The sequence below is a fragment of the Typopeltis vanoorti genome, chromosome 1 (genome assembly GCF_054136105.1).
Source record: "Typopeltis vanoorti isolate ZY-2024b chromosome 1, IOZ_Tvanoo_1.0, whole genome shotgun sequence".
Lineage (NCBI taxonomy): Eukaryota > Metazoa > Arthropoda > Arachnida > Uropygi > Thelyphonidae > Typopeltis > Typopeltis vanoorti.
The window spans coordinates 149,975,155-149,995,210 of NC_143549.1; the positions used below are offsets into that span (position 1 = coordinate 149,975,155).

At 35.7% G+C, this 20,056-nt stretch overlaps 1 protein-coding gene across 2 annotated transcripts in view; it reads left to right on the forward strand.

Moving 5' to 3' along the window:
* Nucleotides 1–20,056, forward strand: part of LOC150110535 (ADP-ribosylhydrolase ARH3-like) — a 164,820-nt gene that overhangs the window by 18,054 nt on the left and 126,710 nt on the right. For both annotated transcript variants that reach the window (XM_090394618.1, XM_090394624.1), the window contains exons 2-3: nt 5,273–5,378; nt 16,548–16,761. In XM_090394618.1, the coding sequence (XP_090250744.1) occupies nt 5,273–5,378; nt 16,548–16,761 (320 nt within the window). The remainder of the gene's footprint in view (nt 1–5,272; nt 5,379–16,547; nt 16,762–20,056) is intronic.

Below are 20,056 nucleotides of genomic sequence, written 5' to 3' on the forward strand. Positions count from 1 at the left end.
GCTTAGTATAGTAACTGGCGATGGAAAGATGGTGGTGGTGGCTTTGTCTTTCCAGGAATTTAATTTTGATTTCAGTATTTTTGTGAAATGTGAGGTGTGCTATATGTATTTGTTCGATTATGTAGATAAATTTTGGATATTTAAGATAGATGGAAGAAGGGTGTGTATGAAGTGCTATCTAAATGAGGACTTGATGAGTAGTAACATATTGGTAACTGAAAGTGTTAGTAGTGAGAATGCCACTTGGAGGATGAGTGCTTGGCTGATAGAAAAGAGGGACAGCGTAAAAGAGCAGCAAAAAAAAGTGGTAAAAAAGTTTTGACAAAGTGAACGAGCGATTTGATGAACTTAACAATCAACAGTAAGAAAGACGAATGCGATACAAACGTAGCAGAAGTTGAAAAACAGTGCTATTAAATAAAGGTAATGTGTGTGAGTGATGTTGACGGCGAACAAGCATGTATGGCTGGCAATAAAATTAAGAGAGTGAATGAGAGCGAATGTGATGCAAGGTTTGAAAGCTGGGTTGGTTAAGATAAGGCAAGAGATGAAATGGATGCAGAGTGAAATTAAGAGAATTTGAGATATCTATGTAAGAGCAAAAATGATGAAAACGAATGATATCAGTATGAAAGAGGTAATGAAAGACTCCCCCCCCCCCCCCCGAGTGGTGTTGTATGGGATTCGATTATTAGAGGTGTGGTAAACGAGAAGATGCACAAGGTTTTGTTTTTCTGGAGGTAAAATGAATAGAGTGAATTGAGGTGTTGGATATGAGGAGTAAGCAATCAAAAAAGTTGGTAGAGGTAATAGGACAAATGACTTGACTGGAAACTAGGAACATGTAAGATTGGATATCAGGAGGGTTGTTGAAAATGATTAACGATAATAGTGTGATAGGAAATGTAGCCAGTGTGTTACCCAGGTTTGATAGTGATGAAATGAGGCAGAGAGTGAAGTTGTTAGCAGAAATGTGTGAGGAGAAAGGAGTGCAGTGCAGTTAATGTGTGGAATGAATTTGAAAGATGAATTGAGCTGTATAAGAGGGATGGACTGCATTTGAATAGTTTTGGTTCATTTTGGAGAGACTGCTGCTGGAAAGTAAAGAAATGAGTGCAGAGAATGAATCTGCTATCAAGTAAGAAGCGATATGAAATAGCAGTAGAGTAAGAAAAGAGAGATTGAATTGGTGGTTATGAATGAAGAAGTGGATAGCATGAGTATAGAGAATGAGAGAACAAGTGTGCAAGACAAACAGGGAAACAGAGAGGCTCAGGGAGGACAGGGAAACATAGCATGAGAAAGGATGATGCTCCGATTACCAATGTCAGATGAATTTAATTTCTCAAATCTGTAATTATTACAAATTACAGATTTGAGAAATTTCTAATATGCAGCATGATGGTCTCACACTGGACAATGAAATTCATCTAACAGCTTCGGGTATTTCACAAATATCTCTACTAATGGCAGGATTTGAATCTGCATCTTACCAAAGCATCCTTCAAATACAATATAACAACATCTGACTAAATGATTCGATCATTTAGTCAGATGTTGTTATATTTGAAGGATGATGCTCCAGGAGGATGTGAGTGTATGTGTGTGTGTGTAGACATAAAGGGATGACTTAAGATCAAGCGAAAATAGTCGGATTTGAAGAAAGTTCTAAGATGGATAAGGAGAAAAAGAAATGGCTCGAGTTAAGTGTGGAGAAGTCGCATCCAATAAGTAGTATCAGTGAAACTTACTGTAGATCCAGGAATGAGTTATGTTTGTATACAAATGCTAGAAGTATAAGAAACAAGGCAAATGAAAATGATTGCATTAATGGAGTCTGTTCACCCAAGAATTGTTGGAATACATGAGACATGGTTGGATGAGGATGACATCCTGACAGGAATAGAGTATGATGTGTGTGTGTCATGAAGATAGAAAGGGTAAAATGGGAGGGGGGAGGAGTGCTATTGATGATAGAGAAAGAGTTATGCCCATACAAGGTAGTGATGCAAGAGGTCAGCAGTGTCAGTGGTTTTGAGGCAGTATGGTGTGAGATAGAGGTGAATAGAATGAAATCTATCAGTCAGATGTTATTATAAGACCTGGTAAGAAGGATGGTAGTGACCATGAAATGTATAATCAAATTATCCAATCAAATAGGGAAAGGTGATCATTATGGGTGATTTTAATTACAACAATATTGATTGGGATGATGAGATAGCAACTGGAAGTAAAGGAATTGAGTTTCTTGAGTTTTTGAGGGACAACTACCTCAGGCAGTATATAACAGAGGGCACATAAGGATTGAGGGTCTTGGATTTGATCATCTCATCACAGGATGTTATATAAATGATGTGATGACCATGAATTGATTACCTGGGTGGTTGCCAACCACGTAAAGATTTCTGTGAGAAAAGAATATATGTGGAACTACAAGACTGGTGATTATGAAAAGCAGGTGTAGCATAGAATGAGGAGTTGGCTGGAAAGGAGATCAGTGCTTCTTGGGTGATATTCAAGGTCTAAATGTATTCCAGGGGTCAGAAGGTTAAATAAGGTAGGTGTGAAATGGATGAATGAAGAGATTAAGCATGCAATACAGAGGAAAAGGGCATTGTGGAGGCAGCATAAGAGGAGGGTAATAATCAATTCCATGAGGATTACAAAGAACAGGCAAGGAGGGTGACTTAGTTGATAAGGGTAGCAAAAGTGAAGTATGAGCAGTAGTTAGCTCATGAAGCCAAAAAGAATCCTAGGAAGTTCTTTTGATATGTATCCAGCAAAAAACTAATGATTATGGAAAAATGATATTGATTGGAGAAAATGGTATAAGAACAACTACTTTTGAGGATATAAGTTGAGATATTCAATGAGCAGTTCATGAAGGTCTTTCATTCTTGTGAATGTGACATCATAGAGAGTTTGAGTTGAGAGCAGTTGATGATCAGGAGAGATTGACTGTAAGTGAGCAAGAGGTATTTGTGGAATTGAGCAAATTTGATGTTAATAAGGCTGTGGGACTTGATAATATATCACCATATATTTTGAAGGAATGTACCAGGAGTTGGCATCTGTCTTGACATATTTGTTTAATGTGAGTCTTGAACGGGGACAAGTTCCAAAGGAGTGGAAGGAAGGCAAGATTATACCACTTCATGAGGGAGGTGACAGAATTCAAGCTCAAATTATAGGCCATTCTGTGTGTCAGTTGTTGATTAAAGTGTAGGAGAGGCTGGTGAGAACCAGGATCCAGAATTGGGTTGACAATAATGGTATTATATTTGATAGACAGCATGGATTTGCTAAAGGGTGGTCATGTTTTAGTAATCTACGCTTATTACAATAAGGTGATGGCTTCATTGGACAAAGTAGATGGATACGTAGTAGCATAGTTATATTTTTCAAAAGTTTTAATAGATTATTGCATGAAAAGTTGATAGTCAGACTAGAGTATTTAGGGTTGGATATTAGACTAGTGCATCGGAGATTGGCTATCTGAAAGGTATTAGCAAGTTGTGTATGCGGGGGGGGGGGTAATATCCCGGAAGAGGAAAGTCACTAGTGGTGTGCCCCAGGGGTTTGTTTTAGGGCATTTCTGTTTAACCTGTATGTTAATGATATTGGGGAGATTTGGATGGAGATATTCAGTTGTTTGCAGATGATGCAAAGTTTGGACGAATTGAATGAATCTGGAATAGATTCACTCAATCTATTGAAATGTTACAAGAAAACTTGAATAGATTGAGTGAATGGGCAGTAGTAGGGATGCTGGTTCAGTGTTGCAAAATGTAAGGTTTTAAAATTTGGGAAACAAAGATGGGATGTAGAATTTATGCTTAGAGGGGATATATCATTTGGAGGCAGAGGAAATAAGAGATGTTGCAGTCATGGTGGATAAGGATCATAAATCGTGAGGACACATTGCTGAAATTTTGAGGACAATACAACGAATTTTAGGAATGATGCAGAGGACACTGACTTCTAGAAGTAAGGAGATTCTTGTTCCATTGTATAAGGCTCTGATTAGGCCACACATAGACTACTGTGCACAGATTTGGTCACCTTGTTTTCAAAATGACGAAGAGATGTTGGAAAAGTCCAGAGGCGACTGACTAAGGTAGGTTCTGATCTCTGAAATGTCGAATATGAGGAAGGGTTGAGAACATGCAATTTACAGAGTCTTGTGGATAGGAAGAAGAGGGGGTGATATGATAGAATGTACAAGTTGGTAAGGGGTTGTTATAGAATCAATGTTGAGGAGGTTTCATAAGATGTTGGGGATCACCAAGCCAATGGACAGTGGGCATGTATATATTATTATTTATTATTATTACATAACACCTCCAGGGAGTCCAAGGACTCATTAAGGTATATGGAAAAAACGGTGAATTATCAGCATTCACATAATTGTTATTACTGTTTGCAGACTCCTCTTGGCCCTGAAGAATAGTATACTTTATTATTATTATTTGACACCTCCAAGGAGTCCAACGACTCATCAAGGGAGAGTGTGCCAACAGCATTGAACGATTGGTCCCCTTCCAATTCTTTACTCTTCCTACATGAGGCCATCCCTGCTAACTTTCATCCTTGTAACTTTATTTTTACCAGGATTTTCTGAGCAACTAACACACTCAGTTGCACAGAAAACCTGCCTGCATTTCAAATGCCTGCATCTGTCTGTGTTCAAATGTAATCTATCTCTTGCATACAGCTTCCTTCTATCCTCAAATGCCCCAAATATCTGTATATTCTAGACCTCTTTCCTACACATTTTTGCTATCTTCTCGTTCGTTATCACTGCTGTTCTCCTCCATTGTACATTATCATATTGTAGCAATACATGCTTTGTCTTCCCTCTGACACATTTCTGCTGCACTATCTTTAGCATCAATCTCATATCTCTTACTACACAATTCATGCTACCTCTGATCATTCATGCTAATTGTTACTCTCATGTCCTCTACATTTTTCACCTCACTTCATTGCCATTGCCACACAATCTGCTTTCAATCTCTCTCTCTCTCTATCTCTTGTTTCCATACACTCTGATCTTTCATAGGACCGTGAGATGCATCCTCACCAGCTGTAATCTCTTCTCTCATAGCCTTGATTCCTTGTCACCCTTGAGCACATTGTTAGTGATAGCTGAAGGGTAGAAACTAGCTGCCCACCAGCATTCAAAAAGATTAGAGCTAAAGGAGCTCTACCCACTCCATTTAACAATAACAAGTGTTAGAGGATTTATTATTATTATTTTTAATGTTTTCAGGTAAAATTCAGATTTATCCATATACAGATGACACTGCAATGACTTGGTCCCTTGCCCAGTCTTTAATTGAGAAACAAGGATTTGATGCCAAAGATATGGCAATCAGGTAGGAATTTTTATTGGCTTCATATTTCTCCAATATTAATAACAAGTGACCTGCAATTTAATGACATGCATTCATGTTCATAGAAACATCATCTGCTGTAATCAGTGGCAGATTTAGGCATTAAGAGGCCCCGAGGCTTCTGCGATTTTCGGGAAACTTTAAATTATTAAGTTACAAACAATTGATTTTAATTTTTTAAAAAAATATTTTATGTATAATTGCACAATGCATACACATACATACATAACAATAATTACTTCACAACAAAAATTATAAAATTCATAATGAATGTTTATTTTCTTGGTCATCTAACTAGAGTAATTATTTAAACAATGGATCAAATATTAACTAATAAATATTTATTAAACCTACTAGTTTCACCAAACTTTAGCTGTTGGCATCTTCAGGGTACAAGCACTTAGGTTAAAAACATTACACAAATATGAATAACTGTAAAATTCATAAAAATTATAAAATGTTTTGTATACATATAAATATGAAAATAGGTAGGTAACTTTAATTGTATATTACATATTATAGGAACAATTCGATAATATTTTAATCACATTCAGGTACAGTCTGTATTTTGTACATAAGTATTTTATGAAATTATACTGGCACTTTTCTAGCTTTTGCAGCAGCAAATTTGTCAATTAATAAATCAAATTCTAATTCTTGTAATACAGAATTTTCGATAAACATCAGTGACAAATTTGATAGTCGATCTTGCAACAATGAATTTCTTAAATAATTCTTGACATGCTTAAGGACGGAAAGAGATCTTTCTGCAGAAGCATTACAAATAGGCATTGTTAAAAAAAAATTTAGTATTGTTTCTACATTTGGAAAAGTTGATTGCAATCTGTTAATGATTGTTTTGTACATTTGAAATGGACATGTGATTTTTTCTTCTTTTATGTATTTTAAGAAATGATGTAATTCGTCATTGAAATAGCTAATTTCAATATCATTCTTATACATATTTCCCAATTTAGAAATGCAATCATTTATGTCATCTTTACTCATATCGTGATCAAAAAATAATTGAAAATGACGTAACACATTAGAAAACATATTAATTTTGATGGAAATTTCGGTACTCAATCTCTCACAAATCATATTATGAGTTTCTACGATGAACAATTTGCGACCTGTTAGAATTGTCTCGTTCATGTTATTTGATGCTGTATTTAATTCATCAAAATGTCTGTTTTGTTTCTTTATCCGGTTTATTTCATAATTTGTTTCATCAGTTAATAGATTTGCTTGTCGTTCTGTGGTTTCAAAATCATTTCGCACATCCATTATAAAATTATGCAAAGATTTTAAAAGTTTTACACATTGCAACAAATATGTTTGAACTTGTGTTATTTATTCTTTGCAATAATCTATCCCATCATATTATTAACACTGCAATTTTGTATTTATTGAAATATTTTTACAATGTTTTGGCTTGCAATCTATTATCTGGTTTTTCAAGTTCATTTTCACCTATTTTAATAAGAACAGTTTTAATATGTTTATAATTTAATCACAAAGCAGATACGGCATCAATCTTGATGACCATCTCGTGTCACTGATTCTTTTAATATGTTTGGAATTTGTATCGGCGAAACTGTCTGTAAGTAAATTCCATCATTGCATAGATTTAGAAAAAAATTATATACGTTCTGTACGAAATCGAAATAATAAACTGCCTTTGAACAAGCTTCTGCAGCAGAGTTTCCAATAATGTTAAGTGTGGGTGGAACATGAGAATGAAAATTGCTGATTCGTTCAACATCTTAATTCTTGCTTAGACCATTATATTTGTCGCATTGTCGTATGTTTGGCTATGACAACTTTTTATATCTAAAGATAGAGCATTTAAATTGTTAAAAACGAGTTCCTCTAAATTTTTTGTGTAATGGTTATTTAATTGCAGAAAACCAACTGTTCCGGCACATCTCCTTTATTATTTACATATCTCAATATAAAAGTTAACTGATCTATATGGCTCACATCAGGTGTGGAATTGACGATCAACGAATAATACAGAGCTTCTCTAACTTCCATAATTAATTTCTCCTTTACTTCAGTCCCCATTAAAGCAATAAATTCATCACATATCGTATGAGATAAGTAATTAACCTTCCTGCTTCCGATATTATCATATCTTGTTAAATGATTTTTAATAAACTCATCAAACTGTGATAAATATTCAATACAAGTTATAAAATTTCCTCTTTTGTTAACACCACCAACATCTTCTATGTCCCCACGAAATCCTAAACCCAAACTTGCTAACAACTTTACTGTGGCTACAATTCTTTTTAAAACATCTTGCCAATATTTTTGTTCAATATTAATCTTATTAATCAAATGAGAATCAATACGTCTAGTTATCGACAATATTTTTAAAATCAACATTGAGGAAATATGTTCTTTAGAGCATTCATGTTCTTTCAATGCACGCTTAAGATTTTTCCAATCATTGTATCCTGTACTAAATTTAGTAATAGAACGTGTAAAAAGTTTGCAAACATAGCAGTAAATCATTTTGCTACTTTCTGAAAAAATAAGCCATTCTCGAATATTCCATTTGTTCGAATATTCCAAAAGCAAATGTGCCATTTGCTTTTTCACAGTAAAAATGAACATTTGAAATATTTCTGTAGTACGTCTGATTTCTGTCATTATATTCAACTTTTAAAGATGTTATGTCTCGATATTGCACGGTTTATTATTTATAAAGTAATTTACCATTTTCTCCAATATTTGGCATGACCATAAAGCGATATCTTTTGGAAAATTATCAGAGGCTAGATCAACGAGGTGTTGATCTGCATCAGCACCTCGTTCTTTTTCTTCTTCAGCATTTTCCTGTGTCTTGCACATCTTGTTCAAGTTCAGCATTGTCAGTTGTTTCGTCATATTTGGCACCTTCTTTTTCCTTCGCAGAATTTTCTTCATTTCGTTCAGCATTTTCTATTATGTTATCATTTTTTAGACTATCTTCTTTTTTGTCTCATTCATCACATGTTGTTGACGATCTTCGTCAACCAACACGTGATGAACAGGTTTTTTTGACTTCATCTTCATCTAAATTTCAGAGTATTTTTTGAGAGAGCGATAATTTTTCTTTTTCTTTCGTCGTTTTCTTTTTTTCTGCCCCGGACAAGTACATTCATTTCATGGCTAAAATATTAAATATGCATATATATTCAAAGCAATTATTTTATAATTACAGTTACAACAACCGAACCACAACAAAGGATAAAGGATACTGAAGGTTACAAGAATTTCATTGGTTCCTTAACCATTTATACTGCCTTTATTTGAAGCGGTTGATACGGAAAACAAAAATGAAAATAGAATTTATTTTATTATATAGTTACAATTAAACAACAGTACAGACAGTAGTTCCAAGAATTAAGACAAAATTGAAACAAAATGGAATATTAGTTTTTCAAATTTTTACTAAAAAAAATATATATAGTGCAGGCCGGGGAACCCTAGCCTTGCGAGGCCTGAGGCAGCTGCCTCCTCTGCCTGTGCCTAAATCCGCCACTGGCTGTAACCATGTTTTTTTGGTAATTAAATTTGAATGCCTATTTGAAAAGGGATAATAACACAATTATTGTCACAAATAATGAAGAAGGTAATATAACATTTTTATTTTTGATTAATATTTGGCTCTTTTTAGTACAAAATGTGACATAATTAGGAAATGACAACAAACTTGTCAAATTTGCAAATATTTCAAAAGGGAGTGGACAGTGATATTTTCACTGGAAAAACAAATACCTGTATCAAAATTTACTTCAATTACACAGCTTTAATAACATTCAAAGCTAAAATTTACTTTTTTTCTGTTTAGTATCCTTTGTTGTGGTTCGGTTGTTGTAACTGTAATTATAAAATAATTGTTTTGAATATGTATGCATATTTAATATTTTAGCCATGAAACGAATGTATTTGTCCGAAGCAGGAAAAAGAAAAATTATCACTCTTTCAAAAAAACTTTTCAAAAAAACTCTGAAAAGACTCGCCATTTTCTGAATGATGCTAACTTAGCTATCCAGGCACTCGAAGATGACCTTTCAGGCACCTTAAGCAACGAAATTTTATACGACATCTTGTGCATTGCTGCGGAGAAAGAATTTAAAAAATTCTCAACACTTTCTCAGCCAATGGCTACCCCCCCCACACACATACACAAGGATTACTCTAAATCCATCACCATACCCTATATCCGAGACACCTCGGAAAAAATTACAAAAATCCTAAAAAAACATGACTTAACTTCTTGTTACAGACCATATAAAAAATTGGCATCTCTTATCCACTCTTCTAAAGACCAACCTCCCCACCTAGACCTACCTGGTGTATACCAGGTCCCTTGCAGCTGTAAGCTGTCCTACTTTGGCCAAACAGGCAGGACAGCATATATCAGAATTTCAGAACACAAGGACTACATGCTGACCATGCACTGGATACCTGCCATAGAATACAGTGGAAGAAAGCCACGATAATACACCGTAGTAAATACAAATATGAAAGGCTTTTCATGGAATCAGTTTCAGCCCTAACAAACAACCCAAACTCAACAAATTTGGCTGCATGAGACTGCCTCAAATTTGGGAAACCTACAACAGAAGACCTTCAGCCGAATTGCCCAAGAATACAAACATTACCCACTAGGGGGGCATCATCAGGACTTTAGGAGAAATAATAGCTTCCTGCTTCTTCCTCACTTACTGTTTGTTGTGCCTGCGTGCACGTGTCTTGTTTTTAAGTTTCTTGAAAATGGCAACGTGACATTGCCGAAATATTGAAGTATATTAAAATTTATTTTAATGTATATCCTAGTTGACGTTGTAATTTCCTTAAATTATTTAGTAAAAAATGCATGACCAACGTCTAAGCCTTTCCACGAGAATTACGATAATCCACGGAGATGATATCGCACATAAAGCACGCCATTATGGTAAAATGAAGTTAAAGCTATGAAGACAACTGAATCGTCTTGCCTTCCTAAAATGCTGCCGGGATAACCAGGTAATTCCTAACTGTGTGAAATTCAAACACCGTTTCTCTTCACAAAAGGCTCTTCGTATTTATAACCATGCCAGCCAAGCCTTGCTCAGGGAACAAATCAGCACGTCTCACCATTTCCTGAATGATGCTAACTTAGTTATCCAGGCACTTGGAAATGACCTTTCAAGCACCTTAAGCCACGAAATTTGGTCTATTTTATACGACATCTCGTGCACTGCAGTGGAGAAAGAATTTAAAAAAGTACAAGATCGACACATCAGAAAATTTGAAAATTTAAAAAAGAACTCGATCTCGAAACCACAACTTCCTACTGAAAAGGTTGTCAATCTTTTGTCATTTAGTGTGAAACCTGAAGCACTCGACGCCCTCGCATGTGGCCACAACTTCGCCATTGCTCCCAGAAGAATACCCGCTGAAGATATTGTGATATGAATTAAACGCGGGATACGTCACCTTCCAAACCACGTCGCCAACGATATTAGACTAGATGTGGCTTGTGATCTGACCAAAGCTAAACCACCAAAAGCCAACATGTCCAGTAAAGAAATTAAATCTCTACTAGAATTAAAGAAAAACAAGAAAATAATAATCACCAAAAGCTGATAAAGGGAACGCCACAGTATTGCTTAACCAAAAGGATTACACAGGTAAGCTGAAAGTTCTATTGTTAGATCGGGCTACTTGCCTCCCTATCAATTACAATCCCACCAACTCACAAATCAGAAAACTTCACAGGCTCCTTAAGAAAGTCACTTCTTGGCCTGTAGAAGTTACCAACAGATTAAAGCCGTTTAACTCTATACCCCCCCCCCCCCCCGTATTTACAGACTCCCAAATATACATAAAGAAAATATGCCATTACGTCCCATAGTGGATGGCATTGATTCCCCCACATACAAACTAGCTAAACATTTGGGCAAAGCTCTCTCACACTATACTGGCAACACACCTTCACACATAAAAAAACTCAGCCCACTTCAAAGCCAGCATAGAAAACCTTACACTCAAACACACTAACATAATGGTCAGTTTTCACGTCTTCTCCTTATTCACAAATGTCCCACTCAAAGAATCCTTAGAGCTAATCCAAGCTAAATTTCCTCCTGATATCACAGCCCTATTTCAGTTCACAATGAACTCAGGCTATTTTGTTTGGCAAGGAAAATTCTATAAACAAATAGAGGGGACATTTATGGGTTCTCCACTCTCCCCACCCTTGGCCAACTTTTATATGGAGACTTTTGAAGAGAAAGCCTTAACTCTGCCCCACAAAAACCAACCATTTGGCTTCGCTATGTTGAAGATGTGTTTGCTATTTGGCCACATGGCTCTGATGCACTCCTCTCCTTCCTAACACACTTAAACAACCAATACCCCAGAATCAAATTCACCCTGGAAGAAGAACAAAACAACTGCCTTCCTTTCTTAGACATATTAGTCACCTGCCAGCCGCAACCTTGGTTTTCTCAGTCTATAGAAAACCCACAATACAGGCAAATACATTCACCAACAATCCCACTACCCCTCCTCGCAATGCTTTGGAGTCATTAAGATACTACACAACAGGGCTAAACTTATCTGTTCAAATGACAATACCCTAACTACAGAACTAAACCACATTCTCAACACTTTCTCAGCCAATGGCTACCTCCCCCCAAAAAATTCAAAAAATATCGAAACCAGTAACCCCCCCAACAAGGATTACTCTAAATCCATCACCATACCCTATATCTGAGGCACCTCGGAAAAAATTACAAAAATCCTATAAAAACATGACAACTTCTTGTTACAGACCATATAAAAAAAAAAAAATTGGCATCCCTTATCCGCTCTACTAAAGACCAACCTCCCCCCCCCCCCCACCTAGACCTACTTGGTGTATACCAGGTCCCTTGCAGCTGTAAGCTGTCCTACTTTGGCCAAACAGGCAGGACAGCAAATATCAGAATTTCAGGACACATGGACTACATCTGGTTTCACCAATACAGCCACTCTGGTCTTGCTGATCATGCGCTGGATACCTGCCATAGAATACGGTGGAAAAAAGCCACGATAATACACTTTATTAAATACAAATATGAAAGGCTTTTCATGGAATCAGCTTCAGCCCTAAGAAACAATCCAAATCTCAACAAATTTGGCTGCATGAGACTGCCTCAAATTTGGGAAACCTACATCAGAAGACCTTCAGCCCAATCCCCCAAGAATACAACATTGCCCACTAGGGGGGCATCATCAGGACTTTAGGAGAAATAATAGCTTTCTGCTTCTTCCTCACTTACTGTTTGTTGTGTCTGCGTGCACGCTTCTTGTTCTTAAGTTTCTTGAAAATGGCAACGTGACATTGCCGAAATATTGACGTATATTAAAATTTATTTTAATGTATATCCTAGATGACGTTGTAATTTCCTTAAATTATTTAGTAAAAAATGCATGACCAACGTCTAAGCCTTTCCACGAGAATTTCTGTTTAGTACTTTGTGGATTCAGTACTACCATTTGGTACCATAAATTCTCAGTGAGGTAGAGATCTGGGCTGTTTCCTGACCATGATAGTCAATGCATTGGGTGTTCATTGAGCCACTTATTAACCCACAACAAAAACTAAAGTTAAAATTTTTAAGCACTAAACTGAATTTATATGGCATGCCACAACTTCCATTTATTCTTCCCAGTCCCGTTTCAGTTCGTCAGAGTGTGATTTTTGAGGCAGAGCTGCTTTAGATCTCCATCTTGACATGTGTAGACAGTGGCTTTTTTCCTGTCTTCTTCCTTTCAGCAGACATGGTTTCCTTCATTTTCGACAGCAGGTGTGCCACAGTAGTTGGCTACAGGACACCACGAGTTATTTCATGGGAGGAAAAGCTTTCTCTATTCAGAGCCAGAATCACACTTTTTCTATGAGGTTCAACTGCACGTAACTAGCCATAGAAATCTCAGCATGAAAATGCAAAAACTAGCTCTTCCTATCTATTTATAGCATAAATTCTGATGCAATAGCAGCAATTGTTATTTTATTATTATATTACTAGCAATTATTATATTATTATTATATTACTAGCAATTATTATATTATTATTATATTACTAGCAATTATTATATTATTAGCAAAGATGACTGTGACCTGTATAGAACCTTAGCAAGAACAACTTCCTCTCTTCTGTTTCTATATTGATTAGACTGCCAATTCCTAATTTCAGGCTTAATATTGCAATTTGTTTGTTGGTGCTTCCTGTCATGAAGACCGCCAGTGAGCAGTAAGCTTTGATCTTATAAAACGTCTGTAGTATGATACTGTCAAACAGTAGATAAAAAAGTATGAGCTGATCTTGCAGCTGCAGTCTCATTTCCCTTAATTCTAATGTGGCTGGGAATCTGGCACAACCAAGCATCCAAATTAAGGGTTTTCATTTTGTACAACAGTTATAAAACCTCACAGAGCACTGGATATGGATTATACACAGGAGAGGAGATGGCCTATAAAGAACTCAATGAGTCTGTTTAAATTACACACTTTTGGTAACAGTTTCTTTTATATGCACAAGTGCAAGCTGAATGTCATGCAACTCTGCTGTATAATTATTCCAATCAAGTGGAATCTGTTTAGAGATAGTAATGTCAAGAAACAGCAGCACAAGTATTCTAATGTATATTAAGAGAAGGAGCTCCATAGAAGATAATGGAAGATCTTATATTATTTCATAATGGATGTCATCAGGACCTACTACTGTCGGGATGAGACAATAAAAGAGCTCTTTTTAGTTCCTCTTTAATAAAAGGCTGATTGTATGGTCAAGCCCATTGATAGAAAAATTTATCCAATCTTTCTTTTTGCTCTTTTAATTTTAAAAATTCAAGACAATATGAAGCTGTTGCTGATATTCTGGCAAAATGTTTGCCCAAAATGTCTGCAATAGCTTTGGGATCAGCAATAACTCATCCATTATGATATACGGTAGACAAACAGTGTGTTATGTATAGCATTTTCTACCATTTTCCAGATTTTATCCCATACAGTTTTAGTAGTGGTTGATTAATCTATGATGTAAATTGGATCCAAGATTGCTTTTGACTGTAATGTCTCCCATAAAGTGCTTTGGCCTGAGTATATTTTAATGCAATTAATTTTGATGTGGTGGGGTATCTATGAAATATACCTCATGTTCTGTTTTCATCATTTTTGGCTGCCTGGCACTCTGAGTTCTTCCAAGATTTTGGAGATAGTGTGGAATTGAGATGATGTTTTTGGAATTGAATCTGTTGCTGCTTGATAATACAATATGTTATATATTTTACTGTTTCATTGATTTGGTTTTCATTGATCAGTTGTTTGAGATTACTGTGTCAGCATTAAACTTTGCAAGATGGGAAAAAATATTCCAGTAAGCCTGGTTCATTTTCCACATGGGTATCTGTGTAAGAGAAAATGGTTCCTGCAAAGACATTGTGCAAATAATAGGAAAACGATTGCTTCAGTATATGTTCTATTTGGCATCTCACAGGAGCAGTAGAAAAATGGCAGGGGAACAGATTGTAAGATCACCTCCAGAATATGATTTGGTAGGCATATGGAAGAAAGTATTGAGTATTATTCGAAAAGGAATGGTCATTATTGTCAATGATTTGTTCAATGATATGACTTTATTCATGTATATTGGTATGTTTAGATATCCTGCTTTTACAGATGTTGGAGGCTGTGTAACGAAAGTAAGGATGATGTTCCTAGTTGGAATGAGATGATCATCCCTGTGTATCAGGATGCACCTCATGCCGTCACTTCCTGATCTTTAAACCTTTGAACATATCTCCTTATCAGGAACATCAAGGAGACCCCTCATTCTGATATCACTCCTCTACAAGAATTGAGTATTTTATGAGGTGCTACTGTGATTGCTATTCCACCCAGTGGTGTTGCTCTCAACAGTTTTTCAGAATGTTTTTCTGACATGTTTCCACAAAGCTGTTGCCAGAAAGTAGTTTCTTAATTGTTTTAGAGAACTGCCAGTTCTTAACTCTTTTGAATAAAGAAGTGTGACATTTTTCTTATTGGCTTTTCACTGGTTGCATGGATGATCAGAAACACTGTACATTTATACTTGCATCACACATGCTTTGTTTCTTACTTCGGTTATCAAATGATGCATCTGTGGTATCATTACTTGGTTGGGATCTTGTTAGGGCCCCCTGAAACATTTGAGGATGAAGAATTCATGCTCAAGGTTTTTTTTTTTTTTTTTTTTTGCTTGGTGTCAGCGCTCCCCACCCACCATGGAGCCACTGATAAGCAATGACTGTGCTCAGGAATGGAATGCCAGGGCAACCCTGGATGCTATACCAACACCACAGCAAGCCTTAGGTCCCTTCTCTGGGCCATGGGATAAGAGACTTACTGTGACACTCTTTATCCTTGCAGGCAAATCTGTTAGCAATCGATCTGACTGGGCCATTCAGGACTGCTCATCTTGCTGAAGCAGAGGCAAAGATGGCACATTCGGATCACTCTTTTTGGCCTGGATTTACACTGCACAGCAAACCCGATTGCAGGACATTGGATCTCAGTGATGCTAGTCTGGAAGAAAGGATGGTAAAAAGACAAGAGAAGTAGAGCAAATATTATGGAATGAAAAGCAAAGAAAAGAGGAAGAATGAAAAGGGCCAGTACCATCACTTGGAGGTTCTCTCCACCATGAACAGGTGCTCCACAGGGAGGGAGTGGTAAATGTACCACTCTCTCCAATCAGTAGGGGTGCAGTTTCAAATTCTATCAGGAGCATGGATGATTGTATTAACATCAGCTCATAGACGAACATCATTACTCTGTGTAAGGTTTACACCTTGCTTATTGTGGAGACCTGACATGGCTTGTAAAAAGCTCTATAGGTATCTACCTAGACCTTCCTCTGAGTCTTTTTTCCCTCTCATTCTGGCAAAAAAACACTTTTGTTTTAACCATTCTTTTCGTATTTTGTTCAGGTGATCATAACACCTCTGCTAACACATTCCTAAATGCTAACAGTGTTAACAGTAGTTCACTACATTTTAATTTTTTATTTTATTGTTATTTACAGGTTGATAGTAAAACTTGTACTGTTTGTTTAGTAATCACTCAAGAATTTTATTCTTCATTAGGTTCACAGTGGAATATTTTAATCAACCAAAGCTTGGTTATGGATCAAATGTTATAGATGTGTTTAAAGCATTAAAGGCTAGTGATTACCAAGATGTATATAAGCCAGCAAGAGAGCAGTTTGGTGGTACAGGGTCATATGGCAATGGAGCTGCCATGAGAATTTCACCATTACCACTGTTTTGCTATGGAACATCTGAAGATCAGCTGATTGAGGTCAGTAAATTAGCATACTGAGTCGTTTCTGTGAGATGACTAGAAATATAAATGGAATTAGGAGTTTTTTTAATCGTTCATATTATTATGAATGATAGAATAACATGGTTTCTTTATAATTCTTTGCAAATAGAGTAAAACCTCTGTTTATACTGTTTGCATTGGCTTAATGTTTACATGCAACATTTATTTTTATGTTTTTTGTATTCTTCACGTTACATTCATTTTTGGAAAACTATTTACTACTATTTTCACCTTTTTTATTATATTAATATTAATTTATTTTTTTATTATATTAATATTATTATAATATTAATTTCAACAGAAATATTTATCATTATCAAATTCCTGATATGTACCATCAGTGGGTGTACAAGCTGTTACAATAGTACTGCCTGAAACAGTTAGATCATTACTTGATTTCCTGTCAATAATTTTTTTCCAAATTAATCTCTTATTTGTCAAGACTCCAATATTATCAGATCTTATATTTCTGTCTTTTAAGGCACACTTCAATATATCAATCCACCTAGACCCCTCTGAGTATTTTTTCCCTCTCATTCTGGCAAAAAACACTTCTTTTTTTTTTAAACTTTTTTTTTTTTGTATTTTGTTCAGGTAACCATAACACCTCTGCTAACACATTCCTAAATGCTAACAGTGTCAAATTCTTTCCTAGTATCCTTATTTTTAATATGATATTACCATTGATTATATCTCTTCACTCCCCCTAATCTTTCCCAGAAAACTCTCATATCTATGCTCTCCATTCAGGTGTTTTATTTCTAAACCAGCTCTCAGTTTTATAAGTTAAAATTGGTTTGAACACTGTTTTGTATGTAGCTACTATAGTATTTTGAGTAATTTCTCTCTTATTCCATTACATTACTCAGTTGACTTCTTACCATACCAGCTTTCCTAATATTGTGTCTGTTTCCATATTTAATTTATCACATTTACCAAAAATTGTATTATAGCTGAAATGTTTTACTTGTTCAATAGCATCTCCATTCAGGATACAGTTGATGTTTTTGATGTTTCTGATTATTTTCATTGTCTGTCTTTTTATTGCTGATTTTCATACCAAATTTATTACATCAGTTATTCAGGGAATCCTACTGACTTATACTGCATTTATTTAAGAGCATAATGTCTGCCTAAAGTAAAGAGCTAAAATTACTATCTCCAATTTCAATAGAAGGTTTCATATCACTTTCCCTTATAATGTGATCCATATAAATAATCAATAGCAGTGAAGATAATGTGAATTGTTTTTTCACACATGATTTAACATGAAAACCATTTTCCTGTACCCTCTTCAATTCTGACTCCTGACTTATAACTCATATAATAGACTATATATTTTCTGATGTAATCTTCTGTTTACAGTATATAACACCATAGCATTTTGAAAAGCTTCTCTCTTGGCATCTTATTGTATGCCTTTTCCAGATCTACAAAACTTTGATATACATCCTTGTTATATTCCCATGATTTATTAGCTATTCTGACTGGGGTTCTTCACTTGTTTGCTGATGATGCAAAGTTGAGGATAATTATAAATAACATTACTGCTGTTAATTCCCTTCAGGAAGATTTGAATAGACTTGACTGGAACAAAGAAGTGGGGTTGTAGTTTTGATATTAATAAGTGCAAGGTGTTGCATTTTAAGTGCAGAAATATAACTCTATTTACTAAAAAGGATGGTGCTATACTACAGACAATGAATGAGATTTGAGATGTTTTAGAGTAGACTGAAGATTTATAAGGCATATTGCAAGTTGCAAAGACTGCACATCATAGTGCTGCTATGATAAGAAGTACTTTAATGTGTAGGGACAAGGAAGTGGTTGTGCCACATTTTAGGCACTGGTCAGACTACATTTGGTCTATAATGTGCAGATTTGGTCACTTGGTTTTCATTGTGATGTAGAAACATTGGAGAGGGTTCAGAGACAAGTCTAAGATAATATCAGGACTCTGGAATACTGACTGGAGGAGAAAGAGAGAGAGAGAGATTGAAGAATGCAGATTGCAGAGTTTGGTAGATGGGAGGAAAAGAGGTGATATGATAGAGATGTTTAAGTTAGTGTGGCGATTTTATCAGATTAATCTAGAGGGGAATTATAAAAAAAGTAGATGTGAGGGGAGAACCAGAGGCCATCCCTGGAAGTTATGTAAGAGTGTGGTGAAGAGGAGTGTGAGGAGTAGATTTTTTACCTTGAGAATTGAGTTAATGGAATGCATTTCCGAAATATGTTGTTAATGCAGAGATTGTTAAGAATTTTAAGATTCAACATGATAAATACATCGACAGTTAAATGAACTCCTCACAGAGGGCATGATAGTAAAGTGAAAATCTGATCGTGGGAACCTCTATTTGACCTAAACCGAGCCTGTTCTATGTCAAGCTTCCCTTCTACAATTTTTCTTAACTTTTTGTAAAGTTTCTAAAATATACCAGATTAATCCAGATGGGATTATAAAAAGAATAGAAGGTGAGAGGGGGAAAAACCAAAGGCCATTCCTGGAAGTTAGGTTAGGTAAGAGTGTGGTGAAGAGGGGAGGAGTAGATTTTTTATATGGAGAATTGTCAGTTGAAATGAAATTCATCACCAAAATGTGTTGTTAATTCAAGGAGTGTTGAGGATTTTAAGATTTGACATGATAAATATGTTGTCAGTTGAATGAGCCTGTCATGATGAGTCTGCTGACTCCATGAGGGTGCAATAATAATAATTCTCACTTGCAATTTTATTTCCCTTTTTTATAGATGGGTACTACTAGAGCTCTATTCCATTCATCTGGAATTTGCCTCTGACTAGGCTTTCTGAATTATGCAGTGCAGCCACTGTAACCTTTATACCTCCATATTGAGCCTTTATGGTTAAATATCATCTACTTGAATTGGCTTTCCACATTTCAGGTTTTTTGATGTGTTTTTTTTTTGTACTTCCTGCTCCTCATCATCATCAAATTCCATATATATCCTCTGGAGGTGTACAGATAATTACAATAGTACTATATGAAAAAGTTACACCATTACTAACTTCCAATCAACAATTTTCCTCTAAATTAATTTGTTATGTGTCAAGATTCCAATATTATCAGATCTTATATTTCTGTCTTTTAAGATGCTTTTTACTGTATCAATACACCTAGATCTTGGTCTTCTTGTGTGTCTCTTTCCTGTAAACCTGGCAAAGAAAACTTGTTTTGCTAATCTTTCCTCACCCATTCTATTTAAATGATGATACCACCTGAGAATAGTTTCGTAACACATTCCTGATTGCT